At 40.4% G+C, this 15990-nt stretch overlaps 1 protein-coding gene across 3 annotated transcripts in view; it reads left to right on the plus strand.

The window, feature by feature from the left end:
• Positions 1-289: 289 nt before the first annotated feature.
• Positions 290-15990, plus strand: part of cher (filamin A protein cher) — a 204281-nt gene continuing 188580 nt past the window's right edge. For all 3 annotated transcript variants that reach the window (XR_013898254.1, XR_013898253.1, XM_080276409.1), the window contains exons 1-3: positions 290-307; positions 1762-1929; positions 3300-3430. Coding sequence is in view for 1 of the 3 variants with exons in the window: in XM_080276409.1 (XP_080132535.1) it covers positions 305-307; positions 1762-1929; positions 3300-3430 (302 nt within the window). In the remaining 2 variants the exon portion in view is untranslated. The remainder of the gene's footprint in view (positions 308-1761; positions 1930-3299; positions 3431-15990) is intronic.

Here is a 15990-nt window from a genome sequence, read left to right on the forward strand (position 1 = left end):
GTCTCCAAACTTTACAGTTCAAAACATCTCATTTGAATAAGGTCATTGGTGGTAGCAAGAATAAGGTAGAAACTGTCATCATAATAAAGGTGTTAAATTATTCATCCTTCCTTTATCTGTTAAAACCAATTTTCTTGTTGATACTTGCAGCCCATACCGTACACGTGTAAGACCAGCGGTGGAGCCGAGCCGTGTGAAGGTGTCTGGGGCAGGAGTGTCAAGTAAAGGCATCCCAGCATCCCTGCCTACCGAGCTTCTTATAGACACCAATGATGCAGGACCAGGGGACCTTCAAGTGTCTGTCATGGTAGGGATGATGATTTTGTTTAATTTAATTAATTAATATATTAATTTATTTGTTTTGTTCATTCATTCATCATTCATCTTCTAATCCTGTGTTGCCCCATGAGAAGTGTAAGAGCCTTGGGCTAGGCAAGTTGGTCCTGACATTTAAGATGAGAGTGACCAGCCTCAGTCATCTGTGAGTAGCATTATGTGAGCAGTAAACCCCAACCTTCTCTTGGATATAAACCTACTCAGACTTAATTTGATTGGAGTACCTTAATTACCCACTAAACCACCAGACGCCTTAATTTGGGTATTGTACAGTATATGGTTACCCCTAAGCGTAGTAAATGGTTTTCTGGTGTACAGGAAACCATTTGGCTTGTCACTCAGTGTAGAGTCACCTGTAGACAGAAGGAAGAGGAAAGAATGAAAGAAAGATAGACAGAACAGGAGGATGGAAAGAAGGAAGGAAGAGAAGAGCGGGCAGGGACCCAAGAGCAGCACTACATTGAGTGAGTGGATGGTGAGCACCCCCACCAACCACTAGTTTATTTTTTTATTCAGTTAATTTATTTATGTTTTTAAAGTAGCATAATTTCTTAGTCCTGAGGTAGGAAAAAGAGGTCAGTGTGATGATGATAATTAAGATAGTGTTTTCATTATCATAGTGAGATGTGTTCCAAATGCTCTTTTTTTTTACCACACAGCTGATGACTCTTGCTTCGTAGGTGTACAGTAAGTCTTCATTTTATGCTAGGACTGTGTTCCAAAATAGCATAACTTTTTCAGTACAACTGGTACTATAAATTGGAGTAAATCAATGATTCTGCATTATAGCTAGAAGTGGAAGTTTGAAAACATTTTGCATTAATTTACTGTGGACTGAATTGTAAAAGTGTAAAAAAGGGGGGGGGGGCATACAAGAAGGACTGACTGAAGTTTGTCGATAGAGTAGAGCACCTCTGCTTTCCTTCTGTGCAGAGTATTTTCTGAATAATATCTGTAATCAGTTAAGCAGCATGTCTGTATCACTGTTTGTACCCATCGTTGTATGATAGATGTATCTTGTTTGTTGAAGCTAACATTTCAGTGATTTGGTTTCTGTTTGGTGAAGCAGGAATTTTGAAGGCTTGAATGAGAATATAGAAGTGTAGTATGTTCACTGAGCATTTTTTTAATAGTTCAGTGTTTATTGCTTTTCATTTCCTATTTCTTATACCTGTTTTGTGATATCCACCCCATTTTTAGTGGGAAATAGGTTTAGGATGATGATGATGGTTATGATGATATCACCAAGAAATTGAATATGGTCTCTTCAGATTGTATCCATGAGCATTGTAATGGAGTTAGTTTTCACACACAGAATTAACACAGTACATTATTCAGATTGATGTTTTCAGAGTTAAATGAATCTTTGCTGTACACCTTGAAAATAACAGTGAAGATAATATGGGATATAACTCTTTCCAACAGGGCCCAGATGGACACCCAAGGAAAGCGAAGGTGATTGATAATGGTGACGGGACCTACATTGCCTCCTACGTACCAGATGACTGCGGCAAATACAAGGTGGCAGTGAAGTATGCAGACCAGGACGTTGCTCACTCACCCTTCTCTGTTCAGGCTTATGCTACTGGCAAGGTTTGTGTCCCTGAACTGGTACCTCATGGCATATTGATGATACCATGTCCACTTTAACCTCCCCCCCTCTCTCTCTCTTTCTCTCTCTCAGTGATGGAAGCAGAAGTGCCACTGCAGTTTTTCCAGAAGAATAAAGGTGATGATGATGATGATGATGCAAGGGGAATCCTTGTATGGTGGTCCATGTACAGATGCAGTGTTTCTTTTTTGCAGTATTGAAAAATACATTAACTGAATTCAGTAAGATAAGTTCATTTGTTTCAGTAATGATAATGCCCAATGAAAATAGAAATACGTTTCATCCTCAAATCACATGCATGGATACAAATATCAACACTGATATATGAAAAAAAGGTAACTGTTATCTTGAGCATTGTAAATCTAAAACATTTTGTGCTTGCATCTGTCTGATATGGTTCACATGGTAACAATAATAAAATGAAGCCATCTGTTGTGAGTCAGAATTCTGAGTTATGCGTAAAGGTGTCAGGAAATTGTGTTTGGGTGATGAGACAGATGGCTCATATTTCAGTCTTGGGGCTTCACAGGAAATTTGATGAAATTCAGCCATTTGCTGTTGTGGATAATGACGTATACCAGAAAATGCGGTGACGGTTAATTCAGAGTTTATATAAAGGTAGCTGTTGGAAAATTGGTGCTAATGTTTTTGTGTATTGATGGCCATGTTAATGTTATCCTGTCAGTAATGAGGAAAGTGTGCATCATCATAATTTGCCTTTGAGCTATGTGAAATACTCTGCAAAAGAAAGAAAATCTCTGCAAAGTTAATATGGCTAAACTGTAGTACTGTACTTTCATGAATGCTCATTGGTGTATTTTGATTCATAAGTACTTGTTTGTAACTTCTTTATCATTAGTGTTCATTAACAGTTTATCTCTCTTTACCCATTCCTAGATACAGCTCTTTGCCTTTACTCTTAATACACCATTTTTCAGTCTGAGATTAGCGTTTTGGTAAAAACTCCTCAGTACCAGATAATTTTCTACCTGCAGTCCATATAATACTTAACAGTGTTTACTTTGACTCTGCTCTACTACTATTAGTAAATATGCCATCACTCCACTTGGTCAATCCTTATTATATCTGCTTCCACTCCGCTCCTTTCCCCCATCACTTCACTGAGCTGTACTTCTTGTGTTTACCTCTACTTTAGTTAGCTAACAAGTAATCATCACTCCACTAAATTAGTCTGATATTATAAAATTACATTTGCCTTTGCTCCACTTAACTGTTCCATTACATCAGCCTTTATTTAGCTTAACTGTGGTATTCGTATCATATCTCCATTCACTTTGCATTGTCCTCTTTCACCTCCAACAAAATATCCTCCTTTAATTCCCGTATACAGGCTGAAAAGTGCAAGATCACCGAGGGCATCAACCACTCACTGAACATTGGGGAGGAGTATTGTATCACTGTCAATGCCAAGAATGCTGGCAATGGGGCAGTCACATGCAGAATACGCTCAACTTCTGGCAGGTATGTCTCATTGGCCATTGTATGGTGCTCTACAGTACAATGAGTCATTGTTGTGGATTTTCCGTTTAGCAGAGTGTCATCATTTCATATTCTTTTGCTTTCTTACTTTTCTTTACTATTTCTGGATCCTCCCTCCTCCATTTTTTAGTTACCTTAGAAATTGGATTAGGATGATGATGATGATGACAACAACTCTGTTGCCTAAAAATTTACCTTGTAATGGTGCTCTGTTAACTTTGTGTCCATTTTATGTTCTTGATATTTTGCTGTAATTCTTCTATGTTTGTGGTAGGTGGGGGCGCTCACCATCCACTCACTCGATGTAGTACTGCTCTCGGGTGTCTCCCCTTTCCACTCCTCCATCCTTCTTTCCTTCCATCTTCATCTGTCTTTCTTTCCTTCATTCCGTCCTCATCCTTCTGCCTACGGGTGACTATACACTCCCTCTTCTGTCCTTTTTTCCTTCATTCTTTCCTCTTGTTTCTGCCTGTGGGTGACTCTACACTGAGCGACAAGCCAAATGGTTTCCTGTACTCCAGGAAGCCATTTACTACGCTGGGTGGTAACTACACAACCAAATTTTGGCGCCTGGTGGTTTAGTGAATAATTTAGACACTCCAATCGGATTGAGCCGGTGAAGGTTTATATCCAAGGGGTGGTTGGAGTTTATTGCTCACGAAATGCCACTCAGGGATGAATGAGGCTGGTCACTCTCATCTTAAATGTCATGACCAACTTGCCTATCCTTGGGCTCCCACACTCCTCATGGGGCAGTGTAGGATTGGATAACGGATGGATTGATGAATTCCTCTATGTTGTAAACGAGCTGTTGTTTTACAGTATTGAGGAAAACTGGCTTTATGCCATGACCTGCTGTAGTTCTGTGAGAGCTGGGTATTGCTAATGCATTTTGACTTTTTTTTTTTTTTTTTTTTTTTCACCATTTATTATTGTAGCTTATGCCTTTATTGAGTATTCTTGGTATTTTTTTGTACTGTGCTTCCTGTTCTTGTTGGAAGGAATTGTAATTCATGGTGCTGATACGTGCCCTTTGATTTTGTATTTGTTATAGTTATGTAAGGGAAGGGAAATCACTTAGCAATTGGCATCTAATACATTCTTCCTCACACAATTTTTATACCCAGTTGATTGATAGGGACTGTAAAAAGTTTCTTAAACTTCCAATTATTGTATGCATATGATTGAGGTGAGTCATGGCTTGATTAAATTTACTCTACTCATTGTCGCTGTCATATTCATCATCCTGCTCTAATTCCTGCCTGAAGATGTGGTAAAGTCACATCCAAAAACAAGGAATGAGAATATAACAAGCTCAGTGGAATGGGGCATGGAATCAGTTACACATCATTCAAGTACATGAAGTCTTGGTTCAACTTACACATCATTCAAGTACTGTACATGAAGTCCTGGCTCCAACTCACAAATCATTCAAGTACATGAAGTCCTGTCTCTAACTTACAATTCCCCTTTTATTCATTTGATATAATGCTACCTTCTGATGACTCCACACTGAATAACAAACCAAAATTCCCCCTCAACCTCAGGAAACCATTAATTATATTGGGTAATAACCATATAACCAAATTTGCAGTTCATGGTTTTATGGGTGGAGGCACTCCAGCCAGATGTGGCCCATGATGGTTTATATGCAAGGGGTGCTTGGTGTTTATTGTTCATGTAATGCCATTGAGGGATGTTGAACTTGTCATTCTTGCCCTTTTAAGTAGCATTACCCACGTTCTCTATGCTCCTGGTGAAGCAGTAGGGTCTCTATTCTCCTGGTGAAGCAGTAATGGATTAGATGACTGATACTTCATCATCATCATCATCATCATCATCATCATCTACTTCTGTGTAGCCCTATGAGGAGTGTAGGAGCCCGGAACTAGGCAAGTTGGTCCTGACATTTAATATGAGAGTGACCAGCCTCACTCATCCCTGAGTGGCATTACTTGAGTGTTAAACTCCAACCACCCCTTGGATAGAAACATGCACCAGCTCAATCCGATTGGAGCGCCTTAATTACCCACCAAACTACCAGGTGCCATAGTTTGGTTATATGGTTACCACCCAGTGTAGTAAATGGTTTCTTGGTGTACAGGAAACCATTTGGCTTGTCACTTAAGGTAGAGTCATCTGTAGACAAAAGGATGAGGAAAGAATGAAGGAAAGAAAGACACAAGAGGATGGATAGAAAGAAAAAAGGAAGAGAGGAAAGGGCAGGCACCTGAGAGCAGCACTACATACAGTGAGAGGATGGTGAGTGCCCCCACCCACCACTATGTCATTTGGACACAACAAAGAAACCACCACTACAGTATACAAGAAATACATACGTTGTGATGAATTATGCAAGCCCTGCCTGGGCTTCTAACCTCACCAAAACACACTACAACACTCTATAGGCCATACAGAACAAGGCCCTAAAAATAATCACAGGCTGCACAGCTACTACACCCACAGACCACCTACATCAAGAAACCAAAGCCCTCAAAGTCAAGGATCACCTAGACATGAGAGGCACCCAGTTTCTTGCTGCAGCCTTCACAACCCACAACATCCACTATATTACATGGCAACACATTCACCCACACCAAAGAACATCAAAACAACACCCAGCACACGATACCATATACAAATACTGTCATCTCTTCCCCCTCGCCCACCTCAGACCAGCTTCCAGAAGCATATCCACATTCAGATCACTTGCCGCTCCATTCAGTCACTTATAGACAACACACAGCTGCATGCACGGTCTCCTGACATCCACCCTTCTGAATCCCGTCTCCCTCGTGAGGACAGGGTCCACGTAGCCAGGCTGAGATGTGGACACCATCCAGCCCTCCTGAATTATCAGAAGAGGCTGGATGACTCCGTCGCTGATGCCTGTCCAGGATGCAGCACAGCACCCCATACTATTAAGCACATTATGGAAGACTGCATTGCACACAATCACCTACGCCAACAACACAACATACACTCATTGAGAGCTCTGTGGGAAAGCCCGGTCTTGGCCTTGGCCTTCCTAAGGGACTCTGGGCTGTTCAGCCAGACTGCCTAGGGAACAACTACTACTACTACCACTATATCAGATACGAGTAGATTAGATTCTGTGTAGTTATGTTCAACATACAGCTGTTGAGTAGAATTAGTGCACTGACTTAGAAGTTAAAAAAAGGAATTCCGTGTGAATATCTGTGCATGGATATTCACCCCACTCAATCCCTTCATCAGTTTGTTGAGTTGTACTATTTCAGATTATTTAATAACCTCAGAGGAAAATGTAATGCAGTTATCTCTCTTGTGTCCAAACTTATATTATTCAGTCCTCAACATTTTCTGAACCTCCATATTGAATAATTAACAAAATTAATAAATAACAACAAATACACAAAAGAAGGACATTAAGTAACAAAATTAATAACAACAAATACACATAAGAAAGACATTAATTAACAAAATTAATAAATAACAACAAATACACAAAAGAAAGAAGTTTAATTCATGTTTGTGGCGGTACTCGTGCGTGGCTGATAGGTGGCAGAGCCAATTGAAACAATAACAAATCACCCAAGCCGCATTGCCTCCAGTTGATGAACCTGCCGCCCCAGTGCTTAAGGCTGGGAAAGTCAAGGAAGCTTTTGAGACCCTTATTGATTACTGTGAGCACCCAAATGCTATACAACCTTTCCAAAAGGCTTCAAGCTCCCTCCAGGAACTTTGTGACCTGTTCGTTAGAAATCAGAGCAAATAGGCGTTCAATTAAACAACAGTCAACACCCTCTTTAAGCTGACCACTCCTGTAACATTGCCTTCACTATCATGCAACCAACCATCCACCTCAACAGCACCTCATCCAACCACAATGCCCATGAGTGACGACGACACACTAGATAAGTAAAATCCATCCTAGACAGTTTACCAACCAACAAAGCACCAGGCCCAGATGGAATTCCTCCAATTGTTTTGAAAAAGTGCTCCCCAGAACTTGCCTCTGTTCCAGCTAAACTGTCCAGACTATGCATACGTACCTCTTCATTCCCTAATTCATGGAAAGAACCCAGTAGCCACCCAATTCCAAATTAAGAAAGTTCCTCTGACTCCTCTGATGACCGACCAATAGCTATTGCATCCTCTCTTAGTAAAGTATTTGAAATTGTAATTAATAAGCACATATTTAAACACCTGGATTCCAACAACTTAATTAGGGATAGTCAATATGGTTTTTGCTATGAAAGATCCATCATTGATATACTCAGTCTCCTGACTCATACTGTCCATCAATCAATTGACCAATATTGGGAAACTTATGCAAGTAGCCCTTGATATTTCTAAAGCTTTCGACAGAGCGTGGCACCGTTCCCTGGCATCCAAACTCCCTTGCTATGGACCAACATCTTTTGTTCCTCTGCTTTTCTCATAACTCGGTGACAGAAAAATAAAAGTAGATGATGTATATTCCAATTTCCTTTCAGTTAATGCCAGCATACCACAAGGATCAGTTCTGGTGCCAACCCTATTCCTAGTTCATATTAATGATCTCTTATCTGTCACCCACAATCTCATTTATTCATATGCAGATGATTCAACACTTCACAGTTCATTCACACTCAAACACCCATTTACAAAGTTTGGTATCTCTAACTCTCAACTGAGTTCAGCCATCTCCATAAATGAAGATTTGTCTAAGGTCACTGAATGGGGACACAATAACCTTGTCATTTAATGCTAGTAAAATCAAATATATACAGTTTACTAATAGACAGATATTGCCAGATTTGTATATTACATTCAGTGCTACTAATATTCCTATCTCCAAAAGTATTGAAATTCTTTGTGTTTCACTTAACAATGCCCTCAGCTGGACCTCTCATGTTAGATCACTTGCTCAAATTGCCTCAGAGAAACTTGGATTATTGTATAGAGTCCATAACTTCTTCACTGATGAGCAGTTTAGCTATAATTTATAAGCCATGTGCGCTTTCAGCTAGAATATTGCTCACCCTTGTGGAATGGATGTGGAGAGGTTGCATTAAAACAACTAGACAAAATTCAGAACAAAGCTGTTGGAATTATTACAACCCTGCTGCTACAAATAAACTTCCTCTCCTACAAGTAAAAAGGAATGTTGCCTCATTTGTATTATTTTATAGATACTTTTTATGGCAAATGCTCAGATGAGGTTGCATCCATTGTGCCACCTCTGCATGTATTCCCTCATGCTACATGGGCATCTGGTAGTGCTCATGACTGGAATGTCACATAGCCATATTGCAGAACTTCTCCCTATCAGAATTCTCTTGTTCCCTGAACTGCATCTCTCTGGAACTCGCTTCCCCGGAGTTGTTTTCCTCCAGACTTCAGCCTACAGCTGTTCAAGTCCAACTGTTACAGATTTTTTTATGAATGGAGGATGCCAGTAATCTGGTGTATGGATTATTTTTGCATTCATTTTTTTTTTCCTTCCTCTGTTCTGTTCTCTCTTTCTCTATAAAAAAAAAATACAGTATTGTACAAGCTAAGCTTAGTCAGCAGAAGTGGCAGTAATTTTAAACCCTATAATCATCCATCACAACACCTCTCCCCGGATCATAGCTCCTTGACAAGAGAAAAGCTTTGAACTGCCCTGCAAAAGATTCAACAGAAGTCAGTTGCCTCGAAAAAGATCGACTGGAGAAATATGACTGGTGAATTGCTCAGTTGCAAGGTTTGGTGAATGAGTTTTTAGGGAATGTGTAAGAAATGGAATTTAAAGGTGAATGTAAGGAAGAGTAAAGTTGTGATCTTTGAGAGAAATGAAGTCACTGAGTGCATAGTGAGGTTGGATGATCAGGAAATGAAAAATGTGAGTGCATTCAAGTACTTGGGTAGTGTGATAAGTGAGGATGGAGGTTTAAAGGATGAAGTGCATGAAAATGTACAACAGGGAAGAAGGTTGCTGGTTCTTTGAAAGCAATGATAAGAAATTGGGAAAAGAGCATGGCAGTGAAAAAGTCATTGCATGATAATATTGTAATGCAAACTCTGACATATGGAAGGAAAGTTTGGACCTTGTTGGAAGGACACAAGTCAAGAGTGAGAGCAATGGAAATAAGTTATTTGAGAGGATCATGTGTAGTTAGAGTACATGAAGAGGCAGACTGACAAATAAGGAAGTGAAGGAGCATTGTGGTGAGGATGTGGATATGAGAGAAAGTGTAAGAAAAAATACATTGAGGTGGTTTGGCCATGTGGAGAGGATGGAAAGCAAGAGATTAACAAGGAGAGTGTATGTATATGGTGGAGGGGGGAGGGAGGAGGAGACTGAGAATAAGATGGAAGGATGGAGTGTAGAGGTATATTTGAGAGGGGGGGTGTGAGCTGGGGGGAGAGCAGCAAACTGGCAGTGGACAGGGTGACATGGAGGTGATTTGTTTGTAGCTACCCCTTTAAGGATTAAGGTGTCTTGTCATAGACAGATAGATGGAAGTGCTCAAGGCTCGTGAAGGTGCAAGAGGTCAGTGTCGCTATGTAAAATAACACTTGTGAGCGCCAGTGAACGTTTCAACAAATCATCAAGATTCTATGGTTCACCAGGCAGAAGAACTTTGAAAGTAATGAGAGACAGTTTAAATTCTGTTCTTGCCCTTACTGTTAACCAATGTAACACAGAGTTAAGGTAGTTGGGGTTTTTGTGGGAAGGCTATAGATAAGCCTTGCTCCTGGGTACAGCACGGACTGAACCTTCTGTAGTAGATTGTCTGGAAGACCAGTCCATAATGAGCTGCAGTAAGCAGCTCAAGAAAAACCATTATATGGACCAGTGTTAAGAGGCATCATCTATTTAGAAACTGTTTTACAGAATGCAAGCAGTATCCCTGCTTGTCGTATGAGGCGACTAAAAGGGTTGGTGGTGGGTTAGTGCCCCACCCCGTAAAAAGAACTAACTAAACAAGCAAATAAAGCGCCATGGATCAGGTTGGCGATAGCCAATACCCTCTTCAGGCATAAAATGATCCACAGGTATACATGGCGAGTGATGAGAAGGGTGGGTGGTGAACTGAATGAAAGGAAGGCAATGATTGATTATGTGTGTGTAGATGAAAGGATTGATGAGAGTGTTTGCTTGTTGTTTGTTTGAAGGTGTGATGTCTGTTGTTGTGATGGTGGCATGTGATTGTGTAGTGTTGCTGTTGGAGAGTGTGATGCTGTTTAGTGTTTTGTAGAGTTTGCTGGTGTTTGTTTTGTGGTCAAGTGTTTGGAGATAATTATTCCAGTTTAGTGTTTGCTGTTCTGATATTTTATTGTTTATTTGGGTGTTGAGTTCTTGTATTTGTCGTATGGTGTCTTGTGTATGGGGTGTTGGGAAGTGTCATAGTGTGTCCCGTTGGCTGATGAGGCTTTGAATTTCTGGTGTGAAGTTGAGGGTGTGTCTCTTTCTGTTGCCTTTAGGGATGTGTCTTTTGTCTGCATTTTGTATAATTGTATTGAAAGTGTGCACAGCGGTGTTGATGTTTGTGATGGATGTACTGTTTAATGTTTCGAAATGTTGTTCTGTTTCAGTTGTGAAGGCGTCCCAGTTGGCTCTCATATAAATAATGTCTGTGGCCAGCTGAGGTGATTCTGGTTTTGGTAGTGATGTTGATTGGGAGGTGATCAGATCCAAGAGTTTTGACCACTCTCCAGTATGTTGTGGGGGCGAGGTTTGGGAAGCAAAAGGTAATGTCTGGGGATGATGGGAGGAAGAGGGCTTGGTGTGGGATATGGGTATGTTGATGGAGATTATTCCGTATGAAAAGATTACCTGTTTGGGATTGTAGTACCAGCCCTCTGTCTGTGTCAGGGTTGTTGACATGCCAGGCTTACACCTTGTCATTGAAATCACCACCCAGGATGATGTTGGGTATGTTAGTGATGTGGTGTAATTGTGGAGAGTAATTGTGTGGTATTGTGGGGGACGACTGGAGGGGGGAGTGTATGTGTTGGCGATTGTTATGTGTGATTTGTTACCAGTGCGTATTTTACATGATTGTATTTCTGTTGTGGTGTCATGTGGGGGGAGAAGTGACTTTGTGTGTGCACTGGTATCTGAAATATTGATTGATTTGTGTACCAGGGTGATGAATCCACCGCCACCACCATCGGCCCGGTATTGTCGAAGCCGGTGCAGGTTTATATCCAAGGGTTGGTTGGGGTTTACTGCTCATGTAATGCCACTCAGGGATGAATGAGACTGGCCACTCTCATCTTAAATGTCAGGACCAACTTGCCTAGCCCTGGCTCCTATGCTCCTCCTTGGGCAACATAGGATTGGATGATGGATGATAGCTTATTGGTCCAAATACAGTACAATACAGTAAATCATACATCATTGGAAAGGAAATTTATTCTGCTACGTTATGGAGCAAAAAATATTTTTTATTGTGAATTGTTTTTTTCTTTTTTTAATTTTTTTTTTTTAAGTAAAATTTTTGCATGTCGGCAAAATTCTACTTGCTTTTTTTGCATTTTATTTTGTGTACAGTATATTACTTTAACATAGTATGGTATAGTACAATTACTAAGCTTCAAAATGAGATCAAATTGAGCTCTCCGTGATGAATAGTAACTTTGCTGTGAGTGGTAGTAGTAAACCATCTCTGCATGACTTCGCACAGTGCCTCAGCTAAAGTCTTTCGCCACAGCAATTTTTTACAAGCACCCCTGATGGAAAAGGGTTAAGTGATGTAAGCACATGACTTCTTGTGCACTGTGATTAGGGTTTGACTGAGAATTCCTCATTGAACGAAATATTGTCCAATTAATTTTGTGTATGAGATATCTTAGTCGTGAGAATGAAACAAAATTAGAAACCAGTTGGGCATCAGAAACAGAAGTTGATTTAGCAGTCACATTCTTCTGACTAGCTGGATATAACTTTTTTTTCTATCATCACTGCATAAATCAACCTTACTTGGTAATAATTTGCTCTTTAGGCTTTTACAGTGTAAACAACGGCCTTCTTGCAGGCACACAATGCAGTTGCGTCAGTTCGGTCTGTTGCAAGTGCCACTCACGTTCAGTTTTCCTACGTTGTTTATGCAAAGAACTGATGGATGGACCAGACCAAGGAGAATTATCACATACAGTGGTTATCTTTAGTACTTCAGGACCGTGATGGTCAAAGATAGACTTAAGCTAAAATATATATTCATAAAATCATCAGAAGAAAGATCAGAAGAATCATTGCAGTTTAAGCTTTGATCAGCTTTGCAACAAATCAGATCATGGTCAATATTCCAATAATTTCTGAGCCTGTTAATCTTTTTATCATAAGGGGGTTTCAAGATTTCAAAACCAAAAGTGATCAAAGTGTGGTCCAAGATGAAAGGCTCAATTGAATCAACCTCCACATCAAAAATGTGACTGCAGCTAACTGGGGATAAAATCAAATGAAGGCTGTGTCCCAAGATGTGGGTTGATTGACGAATGTTTTGAAAAATTATTTTGGTCAATCAATGAGAAGAATTTGGAAGAAAAAGTTTGCAACTGAGGATTGTCAATGCTGTAATTGAAATAACCAGAATCAAGCAGTCCACCAGATTTCAAAGAGAATGCTTCGAGATACTGACCAAACTCTTCTACAAAACCTCGATCAGTGCCGGGATGACTGGTTAATATATGATTGTAGTTGGTAGTTTGCTGAGGGAAGTTTATTAAAGTTCCATAAATTCAAACAGTGATGAGATAAAGTCTGAATTTATGTAAGAAACATTTGTTAATGCCACAGAGTATATGAGTGCTACAACTCCACCTGGATGGTAAACAGCAGGCCTGGAAATACTTATTAAATATGTCGTAGATAAAGCATTGTTAACATCAATATCGGATTCATACAGCCAGGTTTCAGTCAAACACAGAATATCAAACAGGTGTTGATTTAGAGTTTCATTAATACAGAGTATCTTCGTATGGATGGAATGAATGTTTTTAACTATGAACTAAGTTGGCATTTTTTATTAATCCAATTCCTATGGGAAATCATAACTGGACATACTACTAGATGCAAAATGAGCAACTGACTGAGCTCATTCATCATCCAATCTTACGTTGCCCCATGAGGAGCATAGGTGCCCGGGGCTAGGCAAGTTAGTTCTGACATTTAAGATGAGAGTGACCAGCCTCACTCATCCCTGAGTGGCATTATATGAGCAATAAATCCCAACCATCCCTTGGATGTAAACCTGCACTGGCTCAATCCAGTTGGAGTGTTGTAATTACCCACTAAACCACCAGGCGCCAAAATTTGGTTAAATGGTTACCACCCAGCGTATTACATGGTTTACTGGTGTACAGGAAACCATTTGGCTTGTCACTCAGTGTAGATTCACCCACAGGCAGAAGGAAGAGGAAAGAATGAAGGAAAGAAAGACAGACTTGATATAGAATTCTCTTCTGTATGGCTTATGGAAAAGCAGTTTATCCATTGTAATTACAATCTTTAGATTTATGGGCTCCAGGGAAAAAGAAATGGAGGGGGGGGAGTTCATGGTTCTTTCTAGCACAGTTCTTAGATGTGACCAAAACCCTGGCAGTGATGACAATAAGTAACCCAGAATCTGTGGAAGGCATGGCTTCCTGTGAGACCTATATAGACGTACCTGGTAATTGCCCTGTTCAGCAATGGAGAAGTGTACTTCAGGAGACATTTTAAAAACAAAAAACAACATTATTTGTATTATTCTTACTTCTTGTAAAGAAGAGGTTCAGAGTGCAAACATGCTCCGTAAGCATCTTAATTTTGTTGTTCCTGTTCAAAATGCTAGGAATGATATCTGAGTTATCCAGGGAGAGAGAAGCCTGTTATGGTCAGTCATCTATGGGATCATTTTCTTTGGTTCAGATACAAAGTAAACATGATCAAAACCAAAATTATTCAACACCTCATTTGCTTTGCTCTTAGCCTCCTGGGAAGGAAATTTCATTACAGGTCCACCACCTATAGTCAAGAATATTTCTGATGTTGTCTGTACTAACATGACCTGTCCAAGCATTCACCTGATCCTTTGGTTTTATGACTGGTACCTGCTGGTTATGAACAGTTTTCATTTCACCATAATTACTTATCTCCATGATGACTTTTGCTAAGTCTTTCTTGCTGTCCCCAAGGCTTTTTCTAAGCACCCTGGCAAGTGGCTTTATATGAGATTGCCAGGCAACCCTAAGTGAAGAAACCTTTGTCCCCAGTGCCTCTACTTTGCTAAAGATGTCCCTTGTTTTCTCAAAGATTGGCATTGTCACTTCCAACCAGATCTGTCCTGGTGTTAGAGCAATTTCCTCCAATGGTGGCAAATCAGATGAAGAGGGATAATCGGGATATTATGGGTGAGCAATGTGTGAAGAATGATGAAGGAAGGGTAGTGGTGAACAGTGAGGATATTAAAGATGCATGGAGAGAGCATTATACCTGGTTGTTGAATGAGAAGTTTGACTGGGACAGAGAAGGTTTGGAGCCAGCAGATCCAGTGTCTTGCCCTTGGCCTTTGATTGATGCTGCTACTGTGAGTGAGGCAATAGGCAGGATGAAGGTGGGGAAGGCAGCAGGTGTGTCTGGGTTGGCTGCCGTAATGTTGAAGGCCTCAGGAGATATAGGGGTGAGGTTAGTCACTGACCTGATAAATATGATTATTTATGAGTGTGTTGTCCCAGATGATTGGTTGAAGAGTGTAATTGTAAATGTGTATAAAGGGAAGGGTGATGCCCTGGAAAAAGGAAATTATAGAGGTATAAAGCTTTTAGATCAGATAATGAAGGTAATGGAGAGAGTTTTAGAAGGTATGATTAGAGAAAGAGTGAATATTGATGAGATGCAATGTGGGTTTATGCCAGGTAGGGGGACCACTGATGCCATATTCATTGTTTGACAGCTTCAGGAAAAATATATTGGTAGGAGAAGGGATCTGTATTTTGTTTTTGTTGATTTAGAAAAGGCCTTTGACAGAGTCCCTAGAGAGGTGGTGAAGTGGGCAATGAGAAAGCTTGACTTGGAGGAGTTGCTGGTTAGAGTGGTTATGGGTATGTATGTGGTTGCTCGCACCCAGGTAAGAGTGAATGGAGATTTGAGTGATGAGTTTTCTGTGAATGTTGGTGTGCATCAGGGGTCAGTTTTGAGTCCCATGTTGTTTATCATGGTACTCGAAGCCCTCTCACGTGACCTAAGAAACGGACTCCCATGGGAGATGTTGTATGCTGATGATTTGGTGTTGATTGCAGAGAACGAAAGGGAGGCGGAGGAAAGGTTTAGGAAGTGGGGAGATGGTATGGAGCACAAGGGCTTAAGGGTAAATGCAGATAAAACAAAAGTGATGATATCTAGGGTTTGTGATGGTATTGTCAAAGATGAGGGAGAGTGGCCATGTGCAGTTTGCCACAAGGACGTGGGAAGTAATTCTATTTTGTGCAGTGTTTGTGATAAATGGGTGCACAAGAGATGTAGTGGTATCAGAGGTAGACTGCGAGATAATGCTGATTTTATGTGTATGGTGTGTCGGGGAGAGCAGGTGGAGATTGTCAGGCGTTAA

The sequence above is a fragment of the Coenobita brevimanus genome, chromosome 65, assembly GCF_032717465.1.
Source record: "Coenobita brevimanus isolate Jiangsu-jjx chromosome 65, ASM3271746v2, whole genome shotgun sequence".
Lineage (NCBI taxonomy): Eukaryota > Metazoa > Arthropoda > Malacostraca > Decapoda > Coenobitidae > Coenobita > Coenobita brevimanus.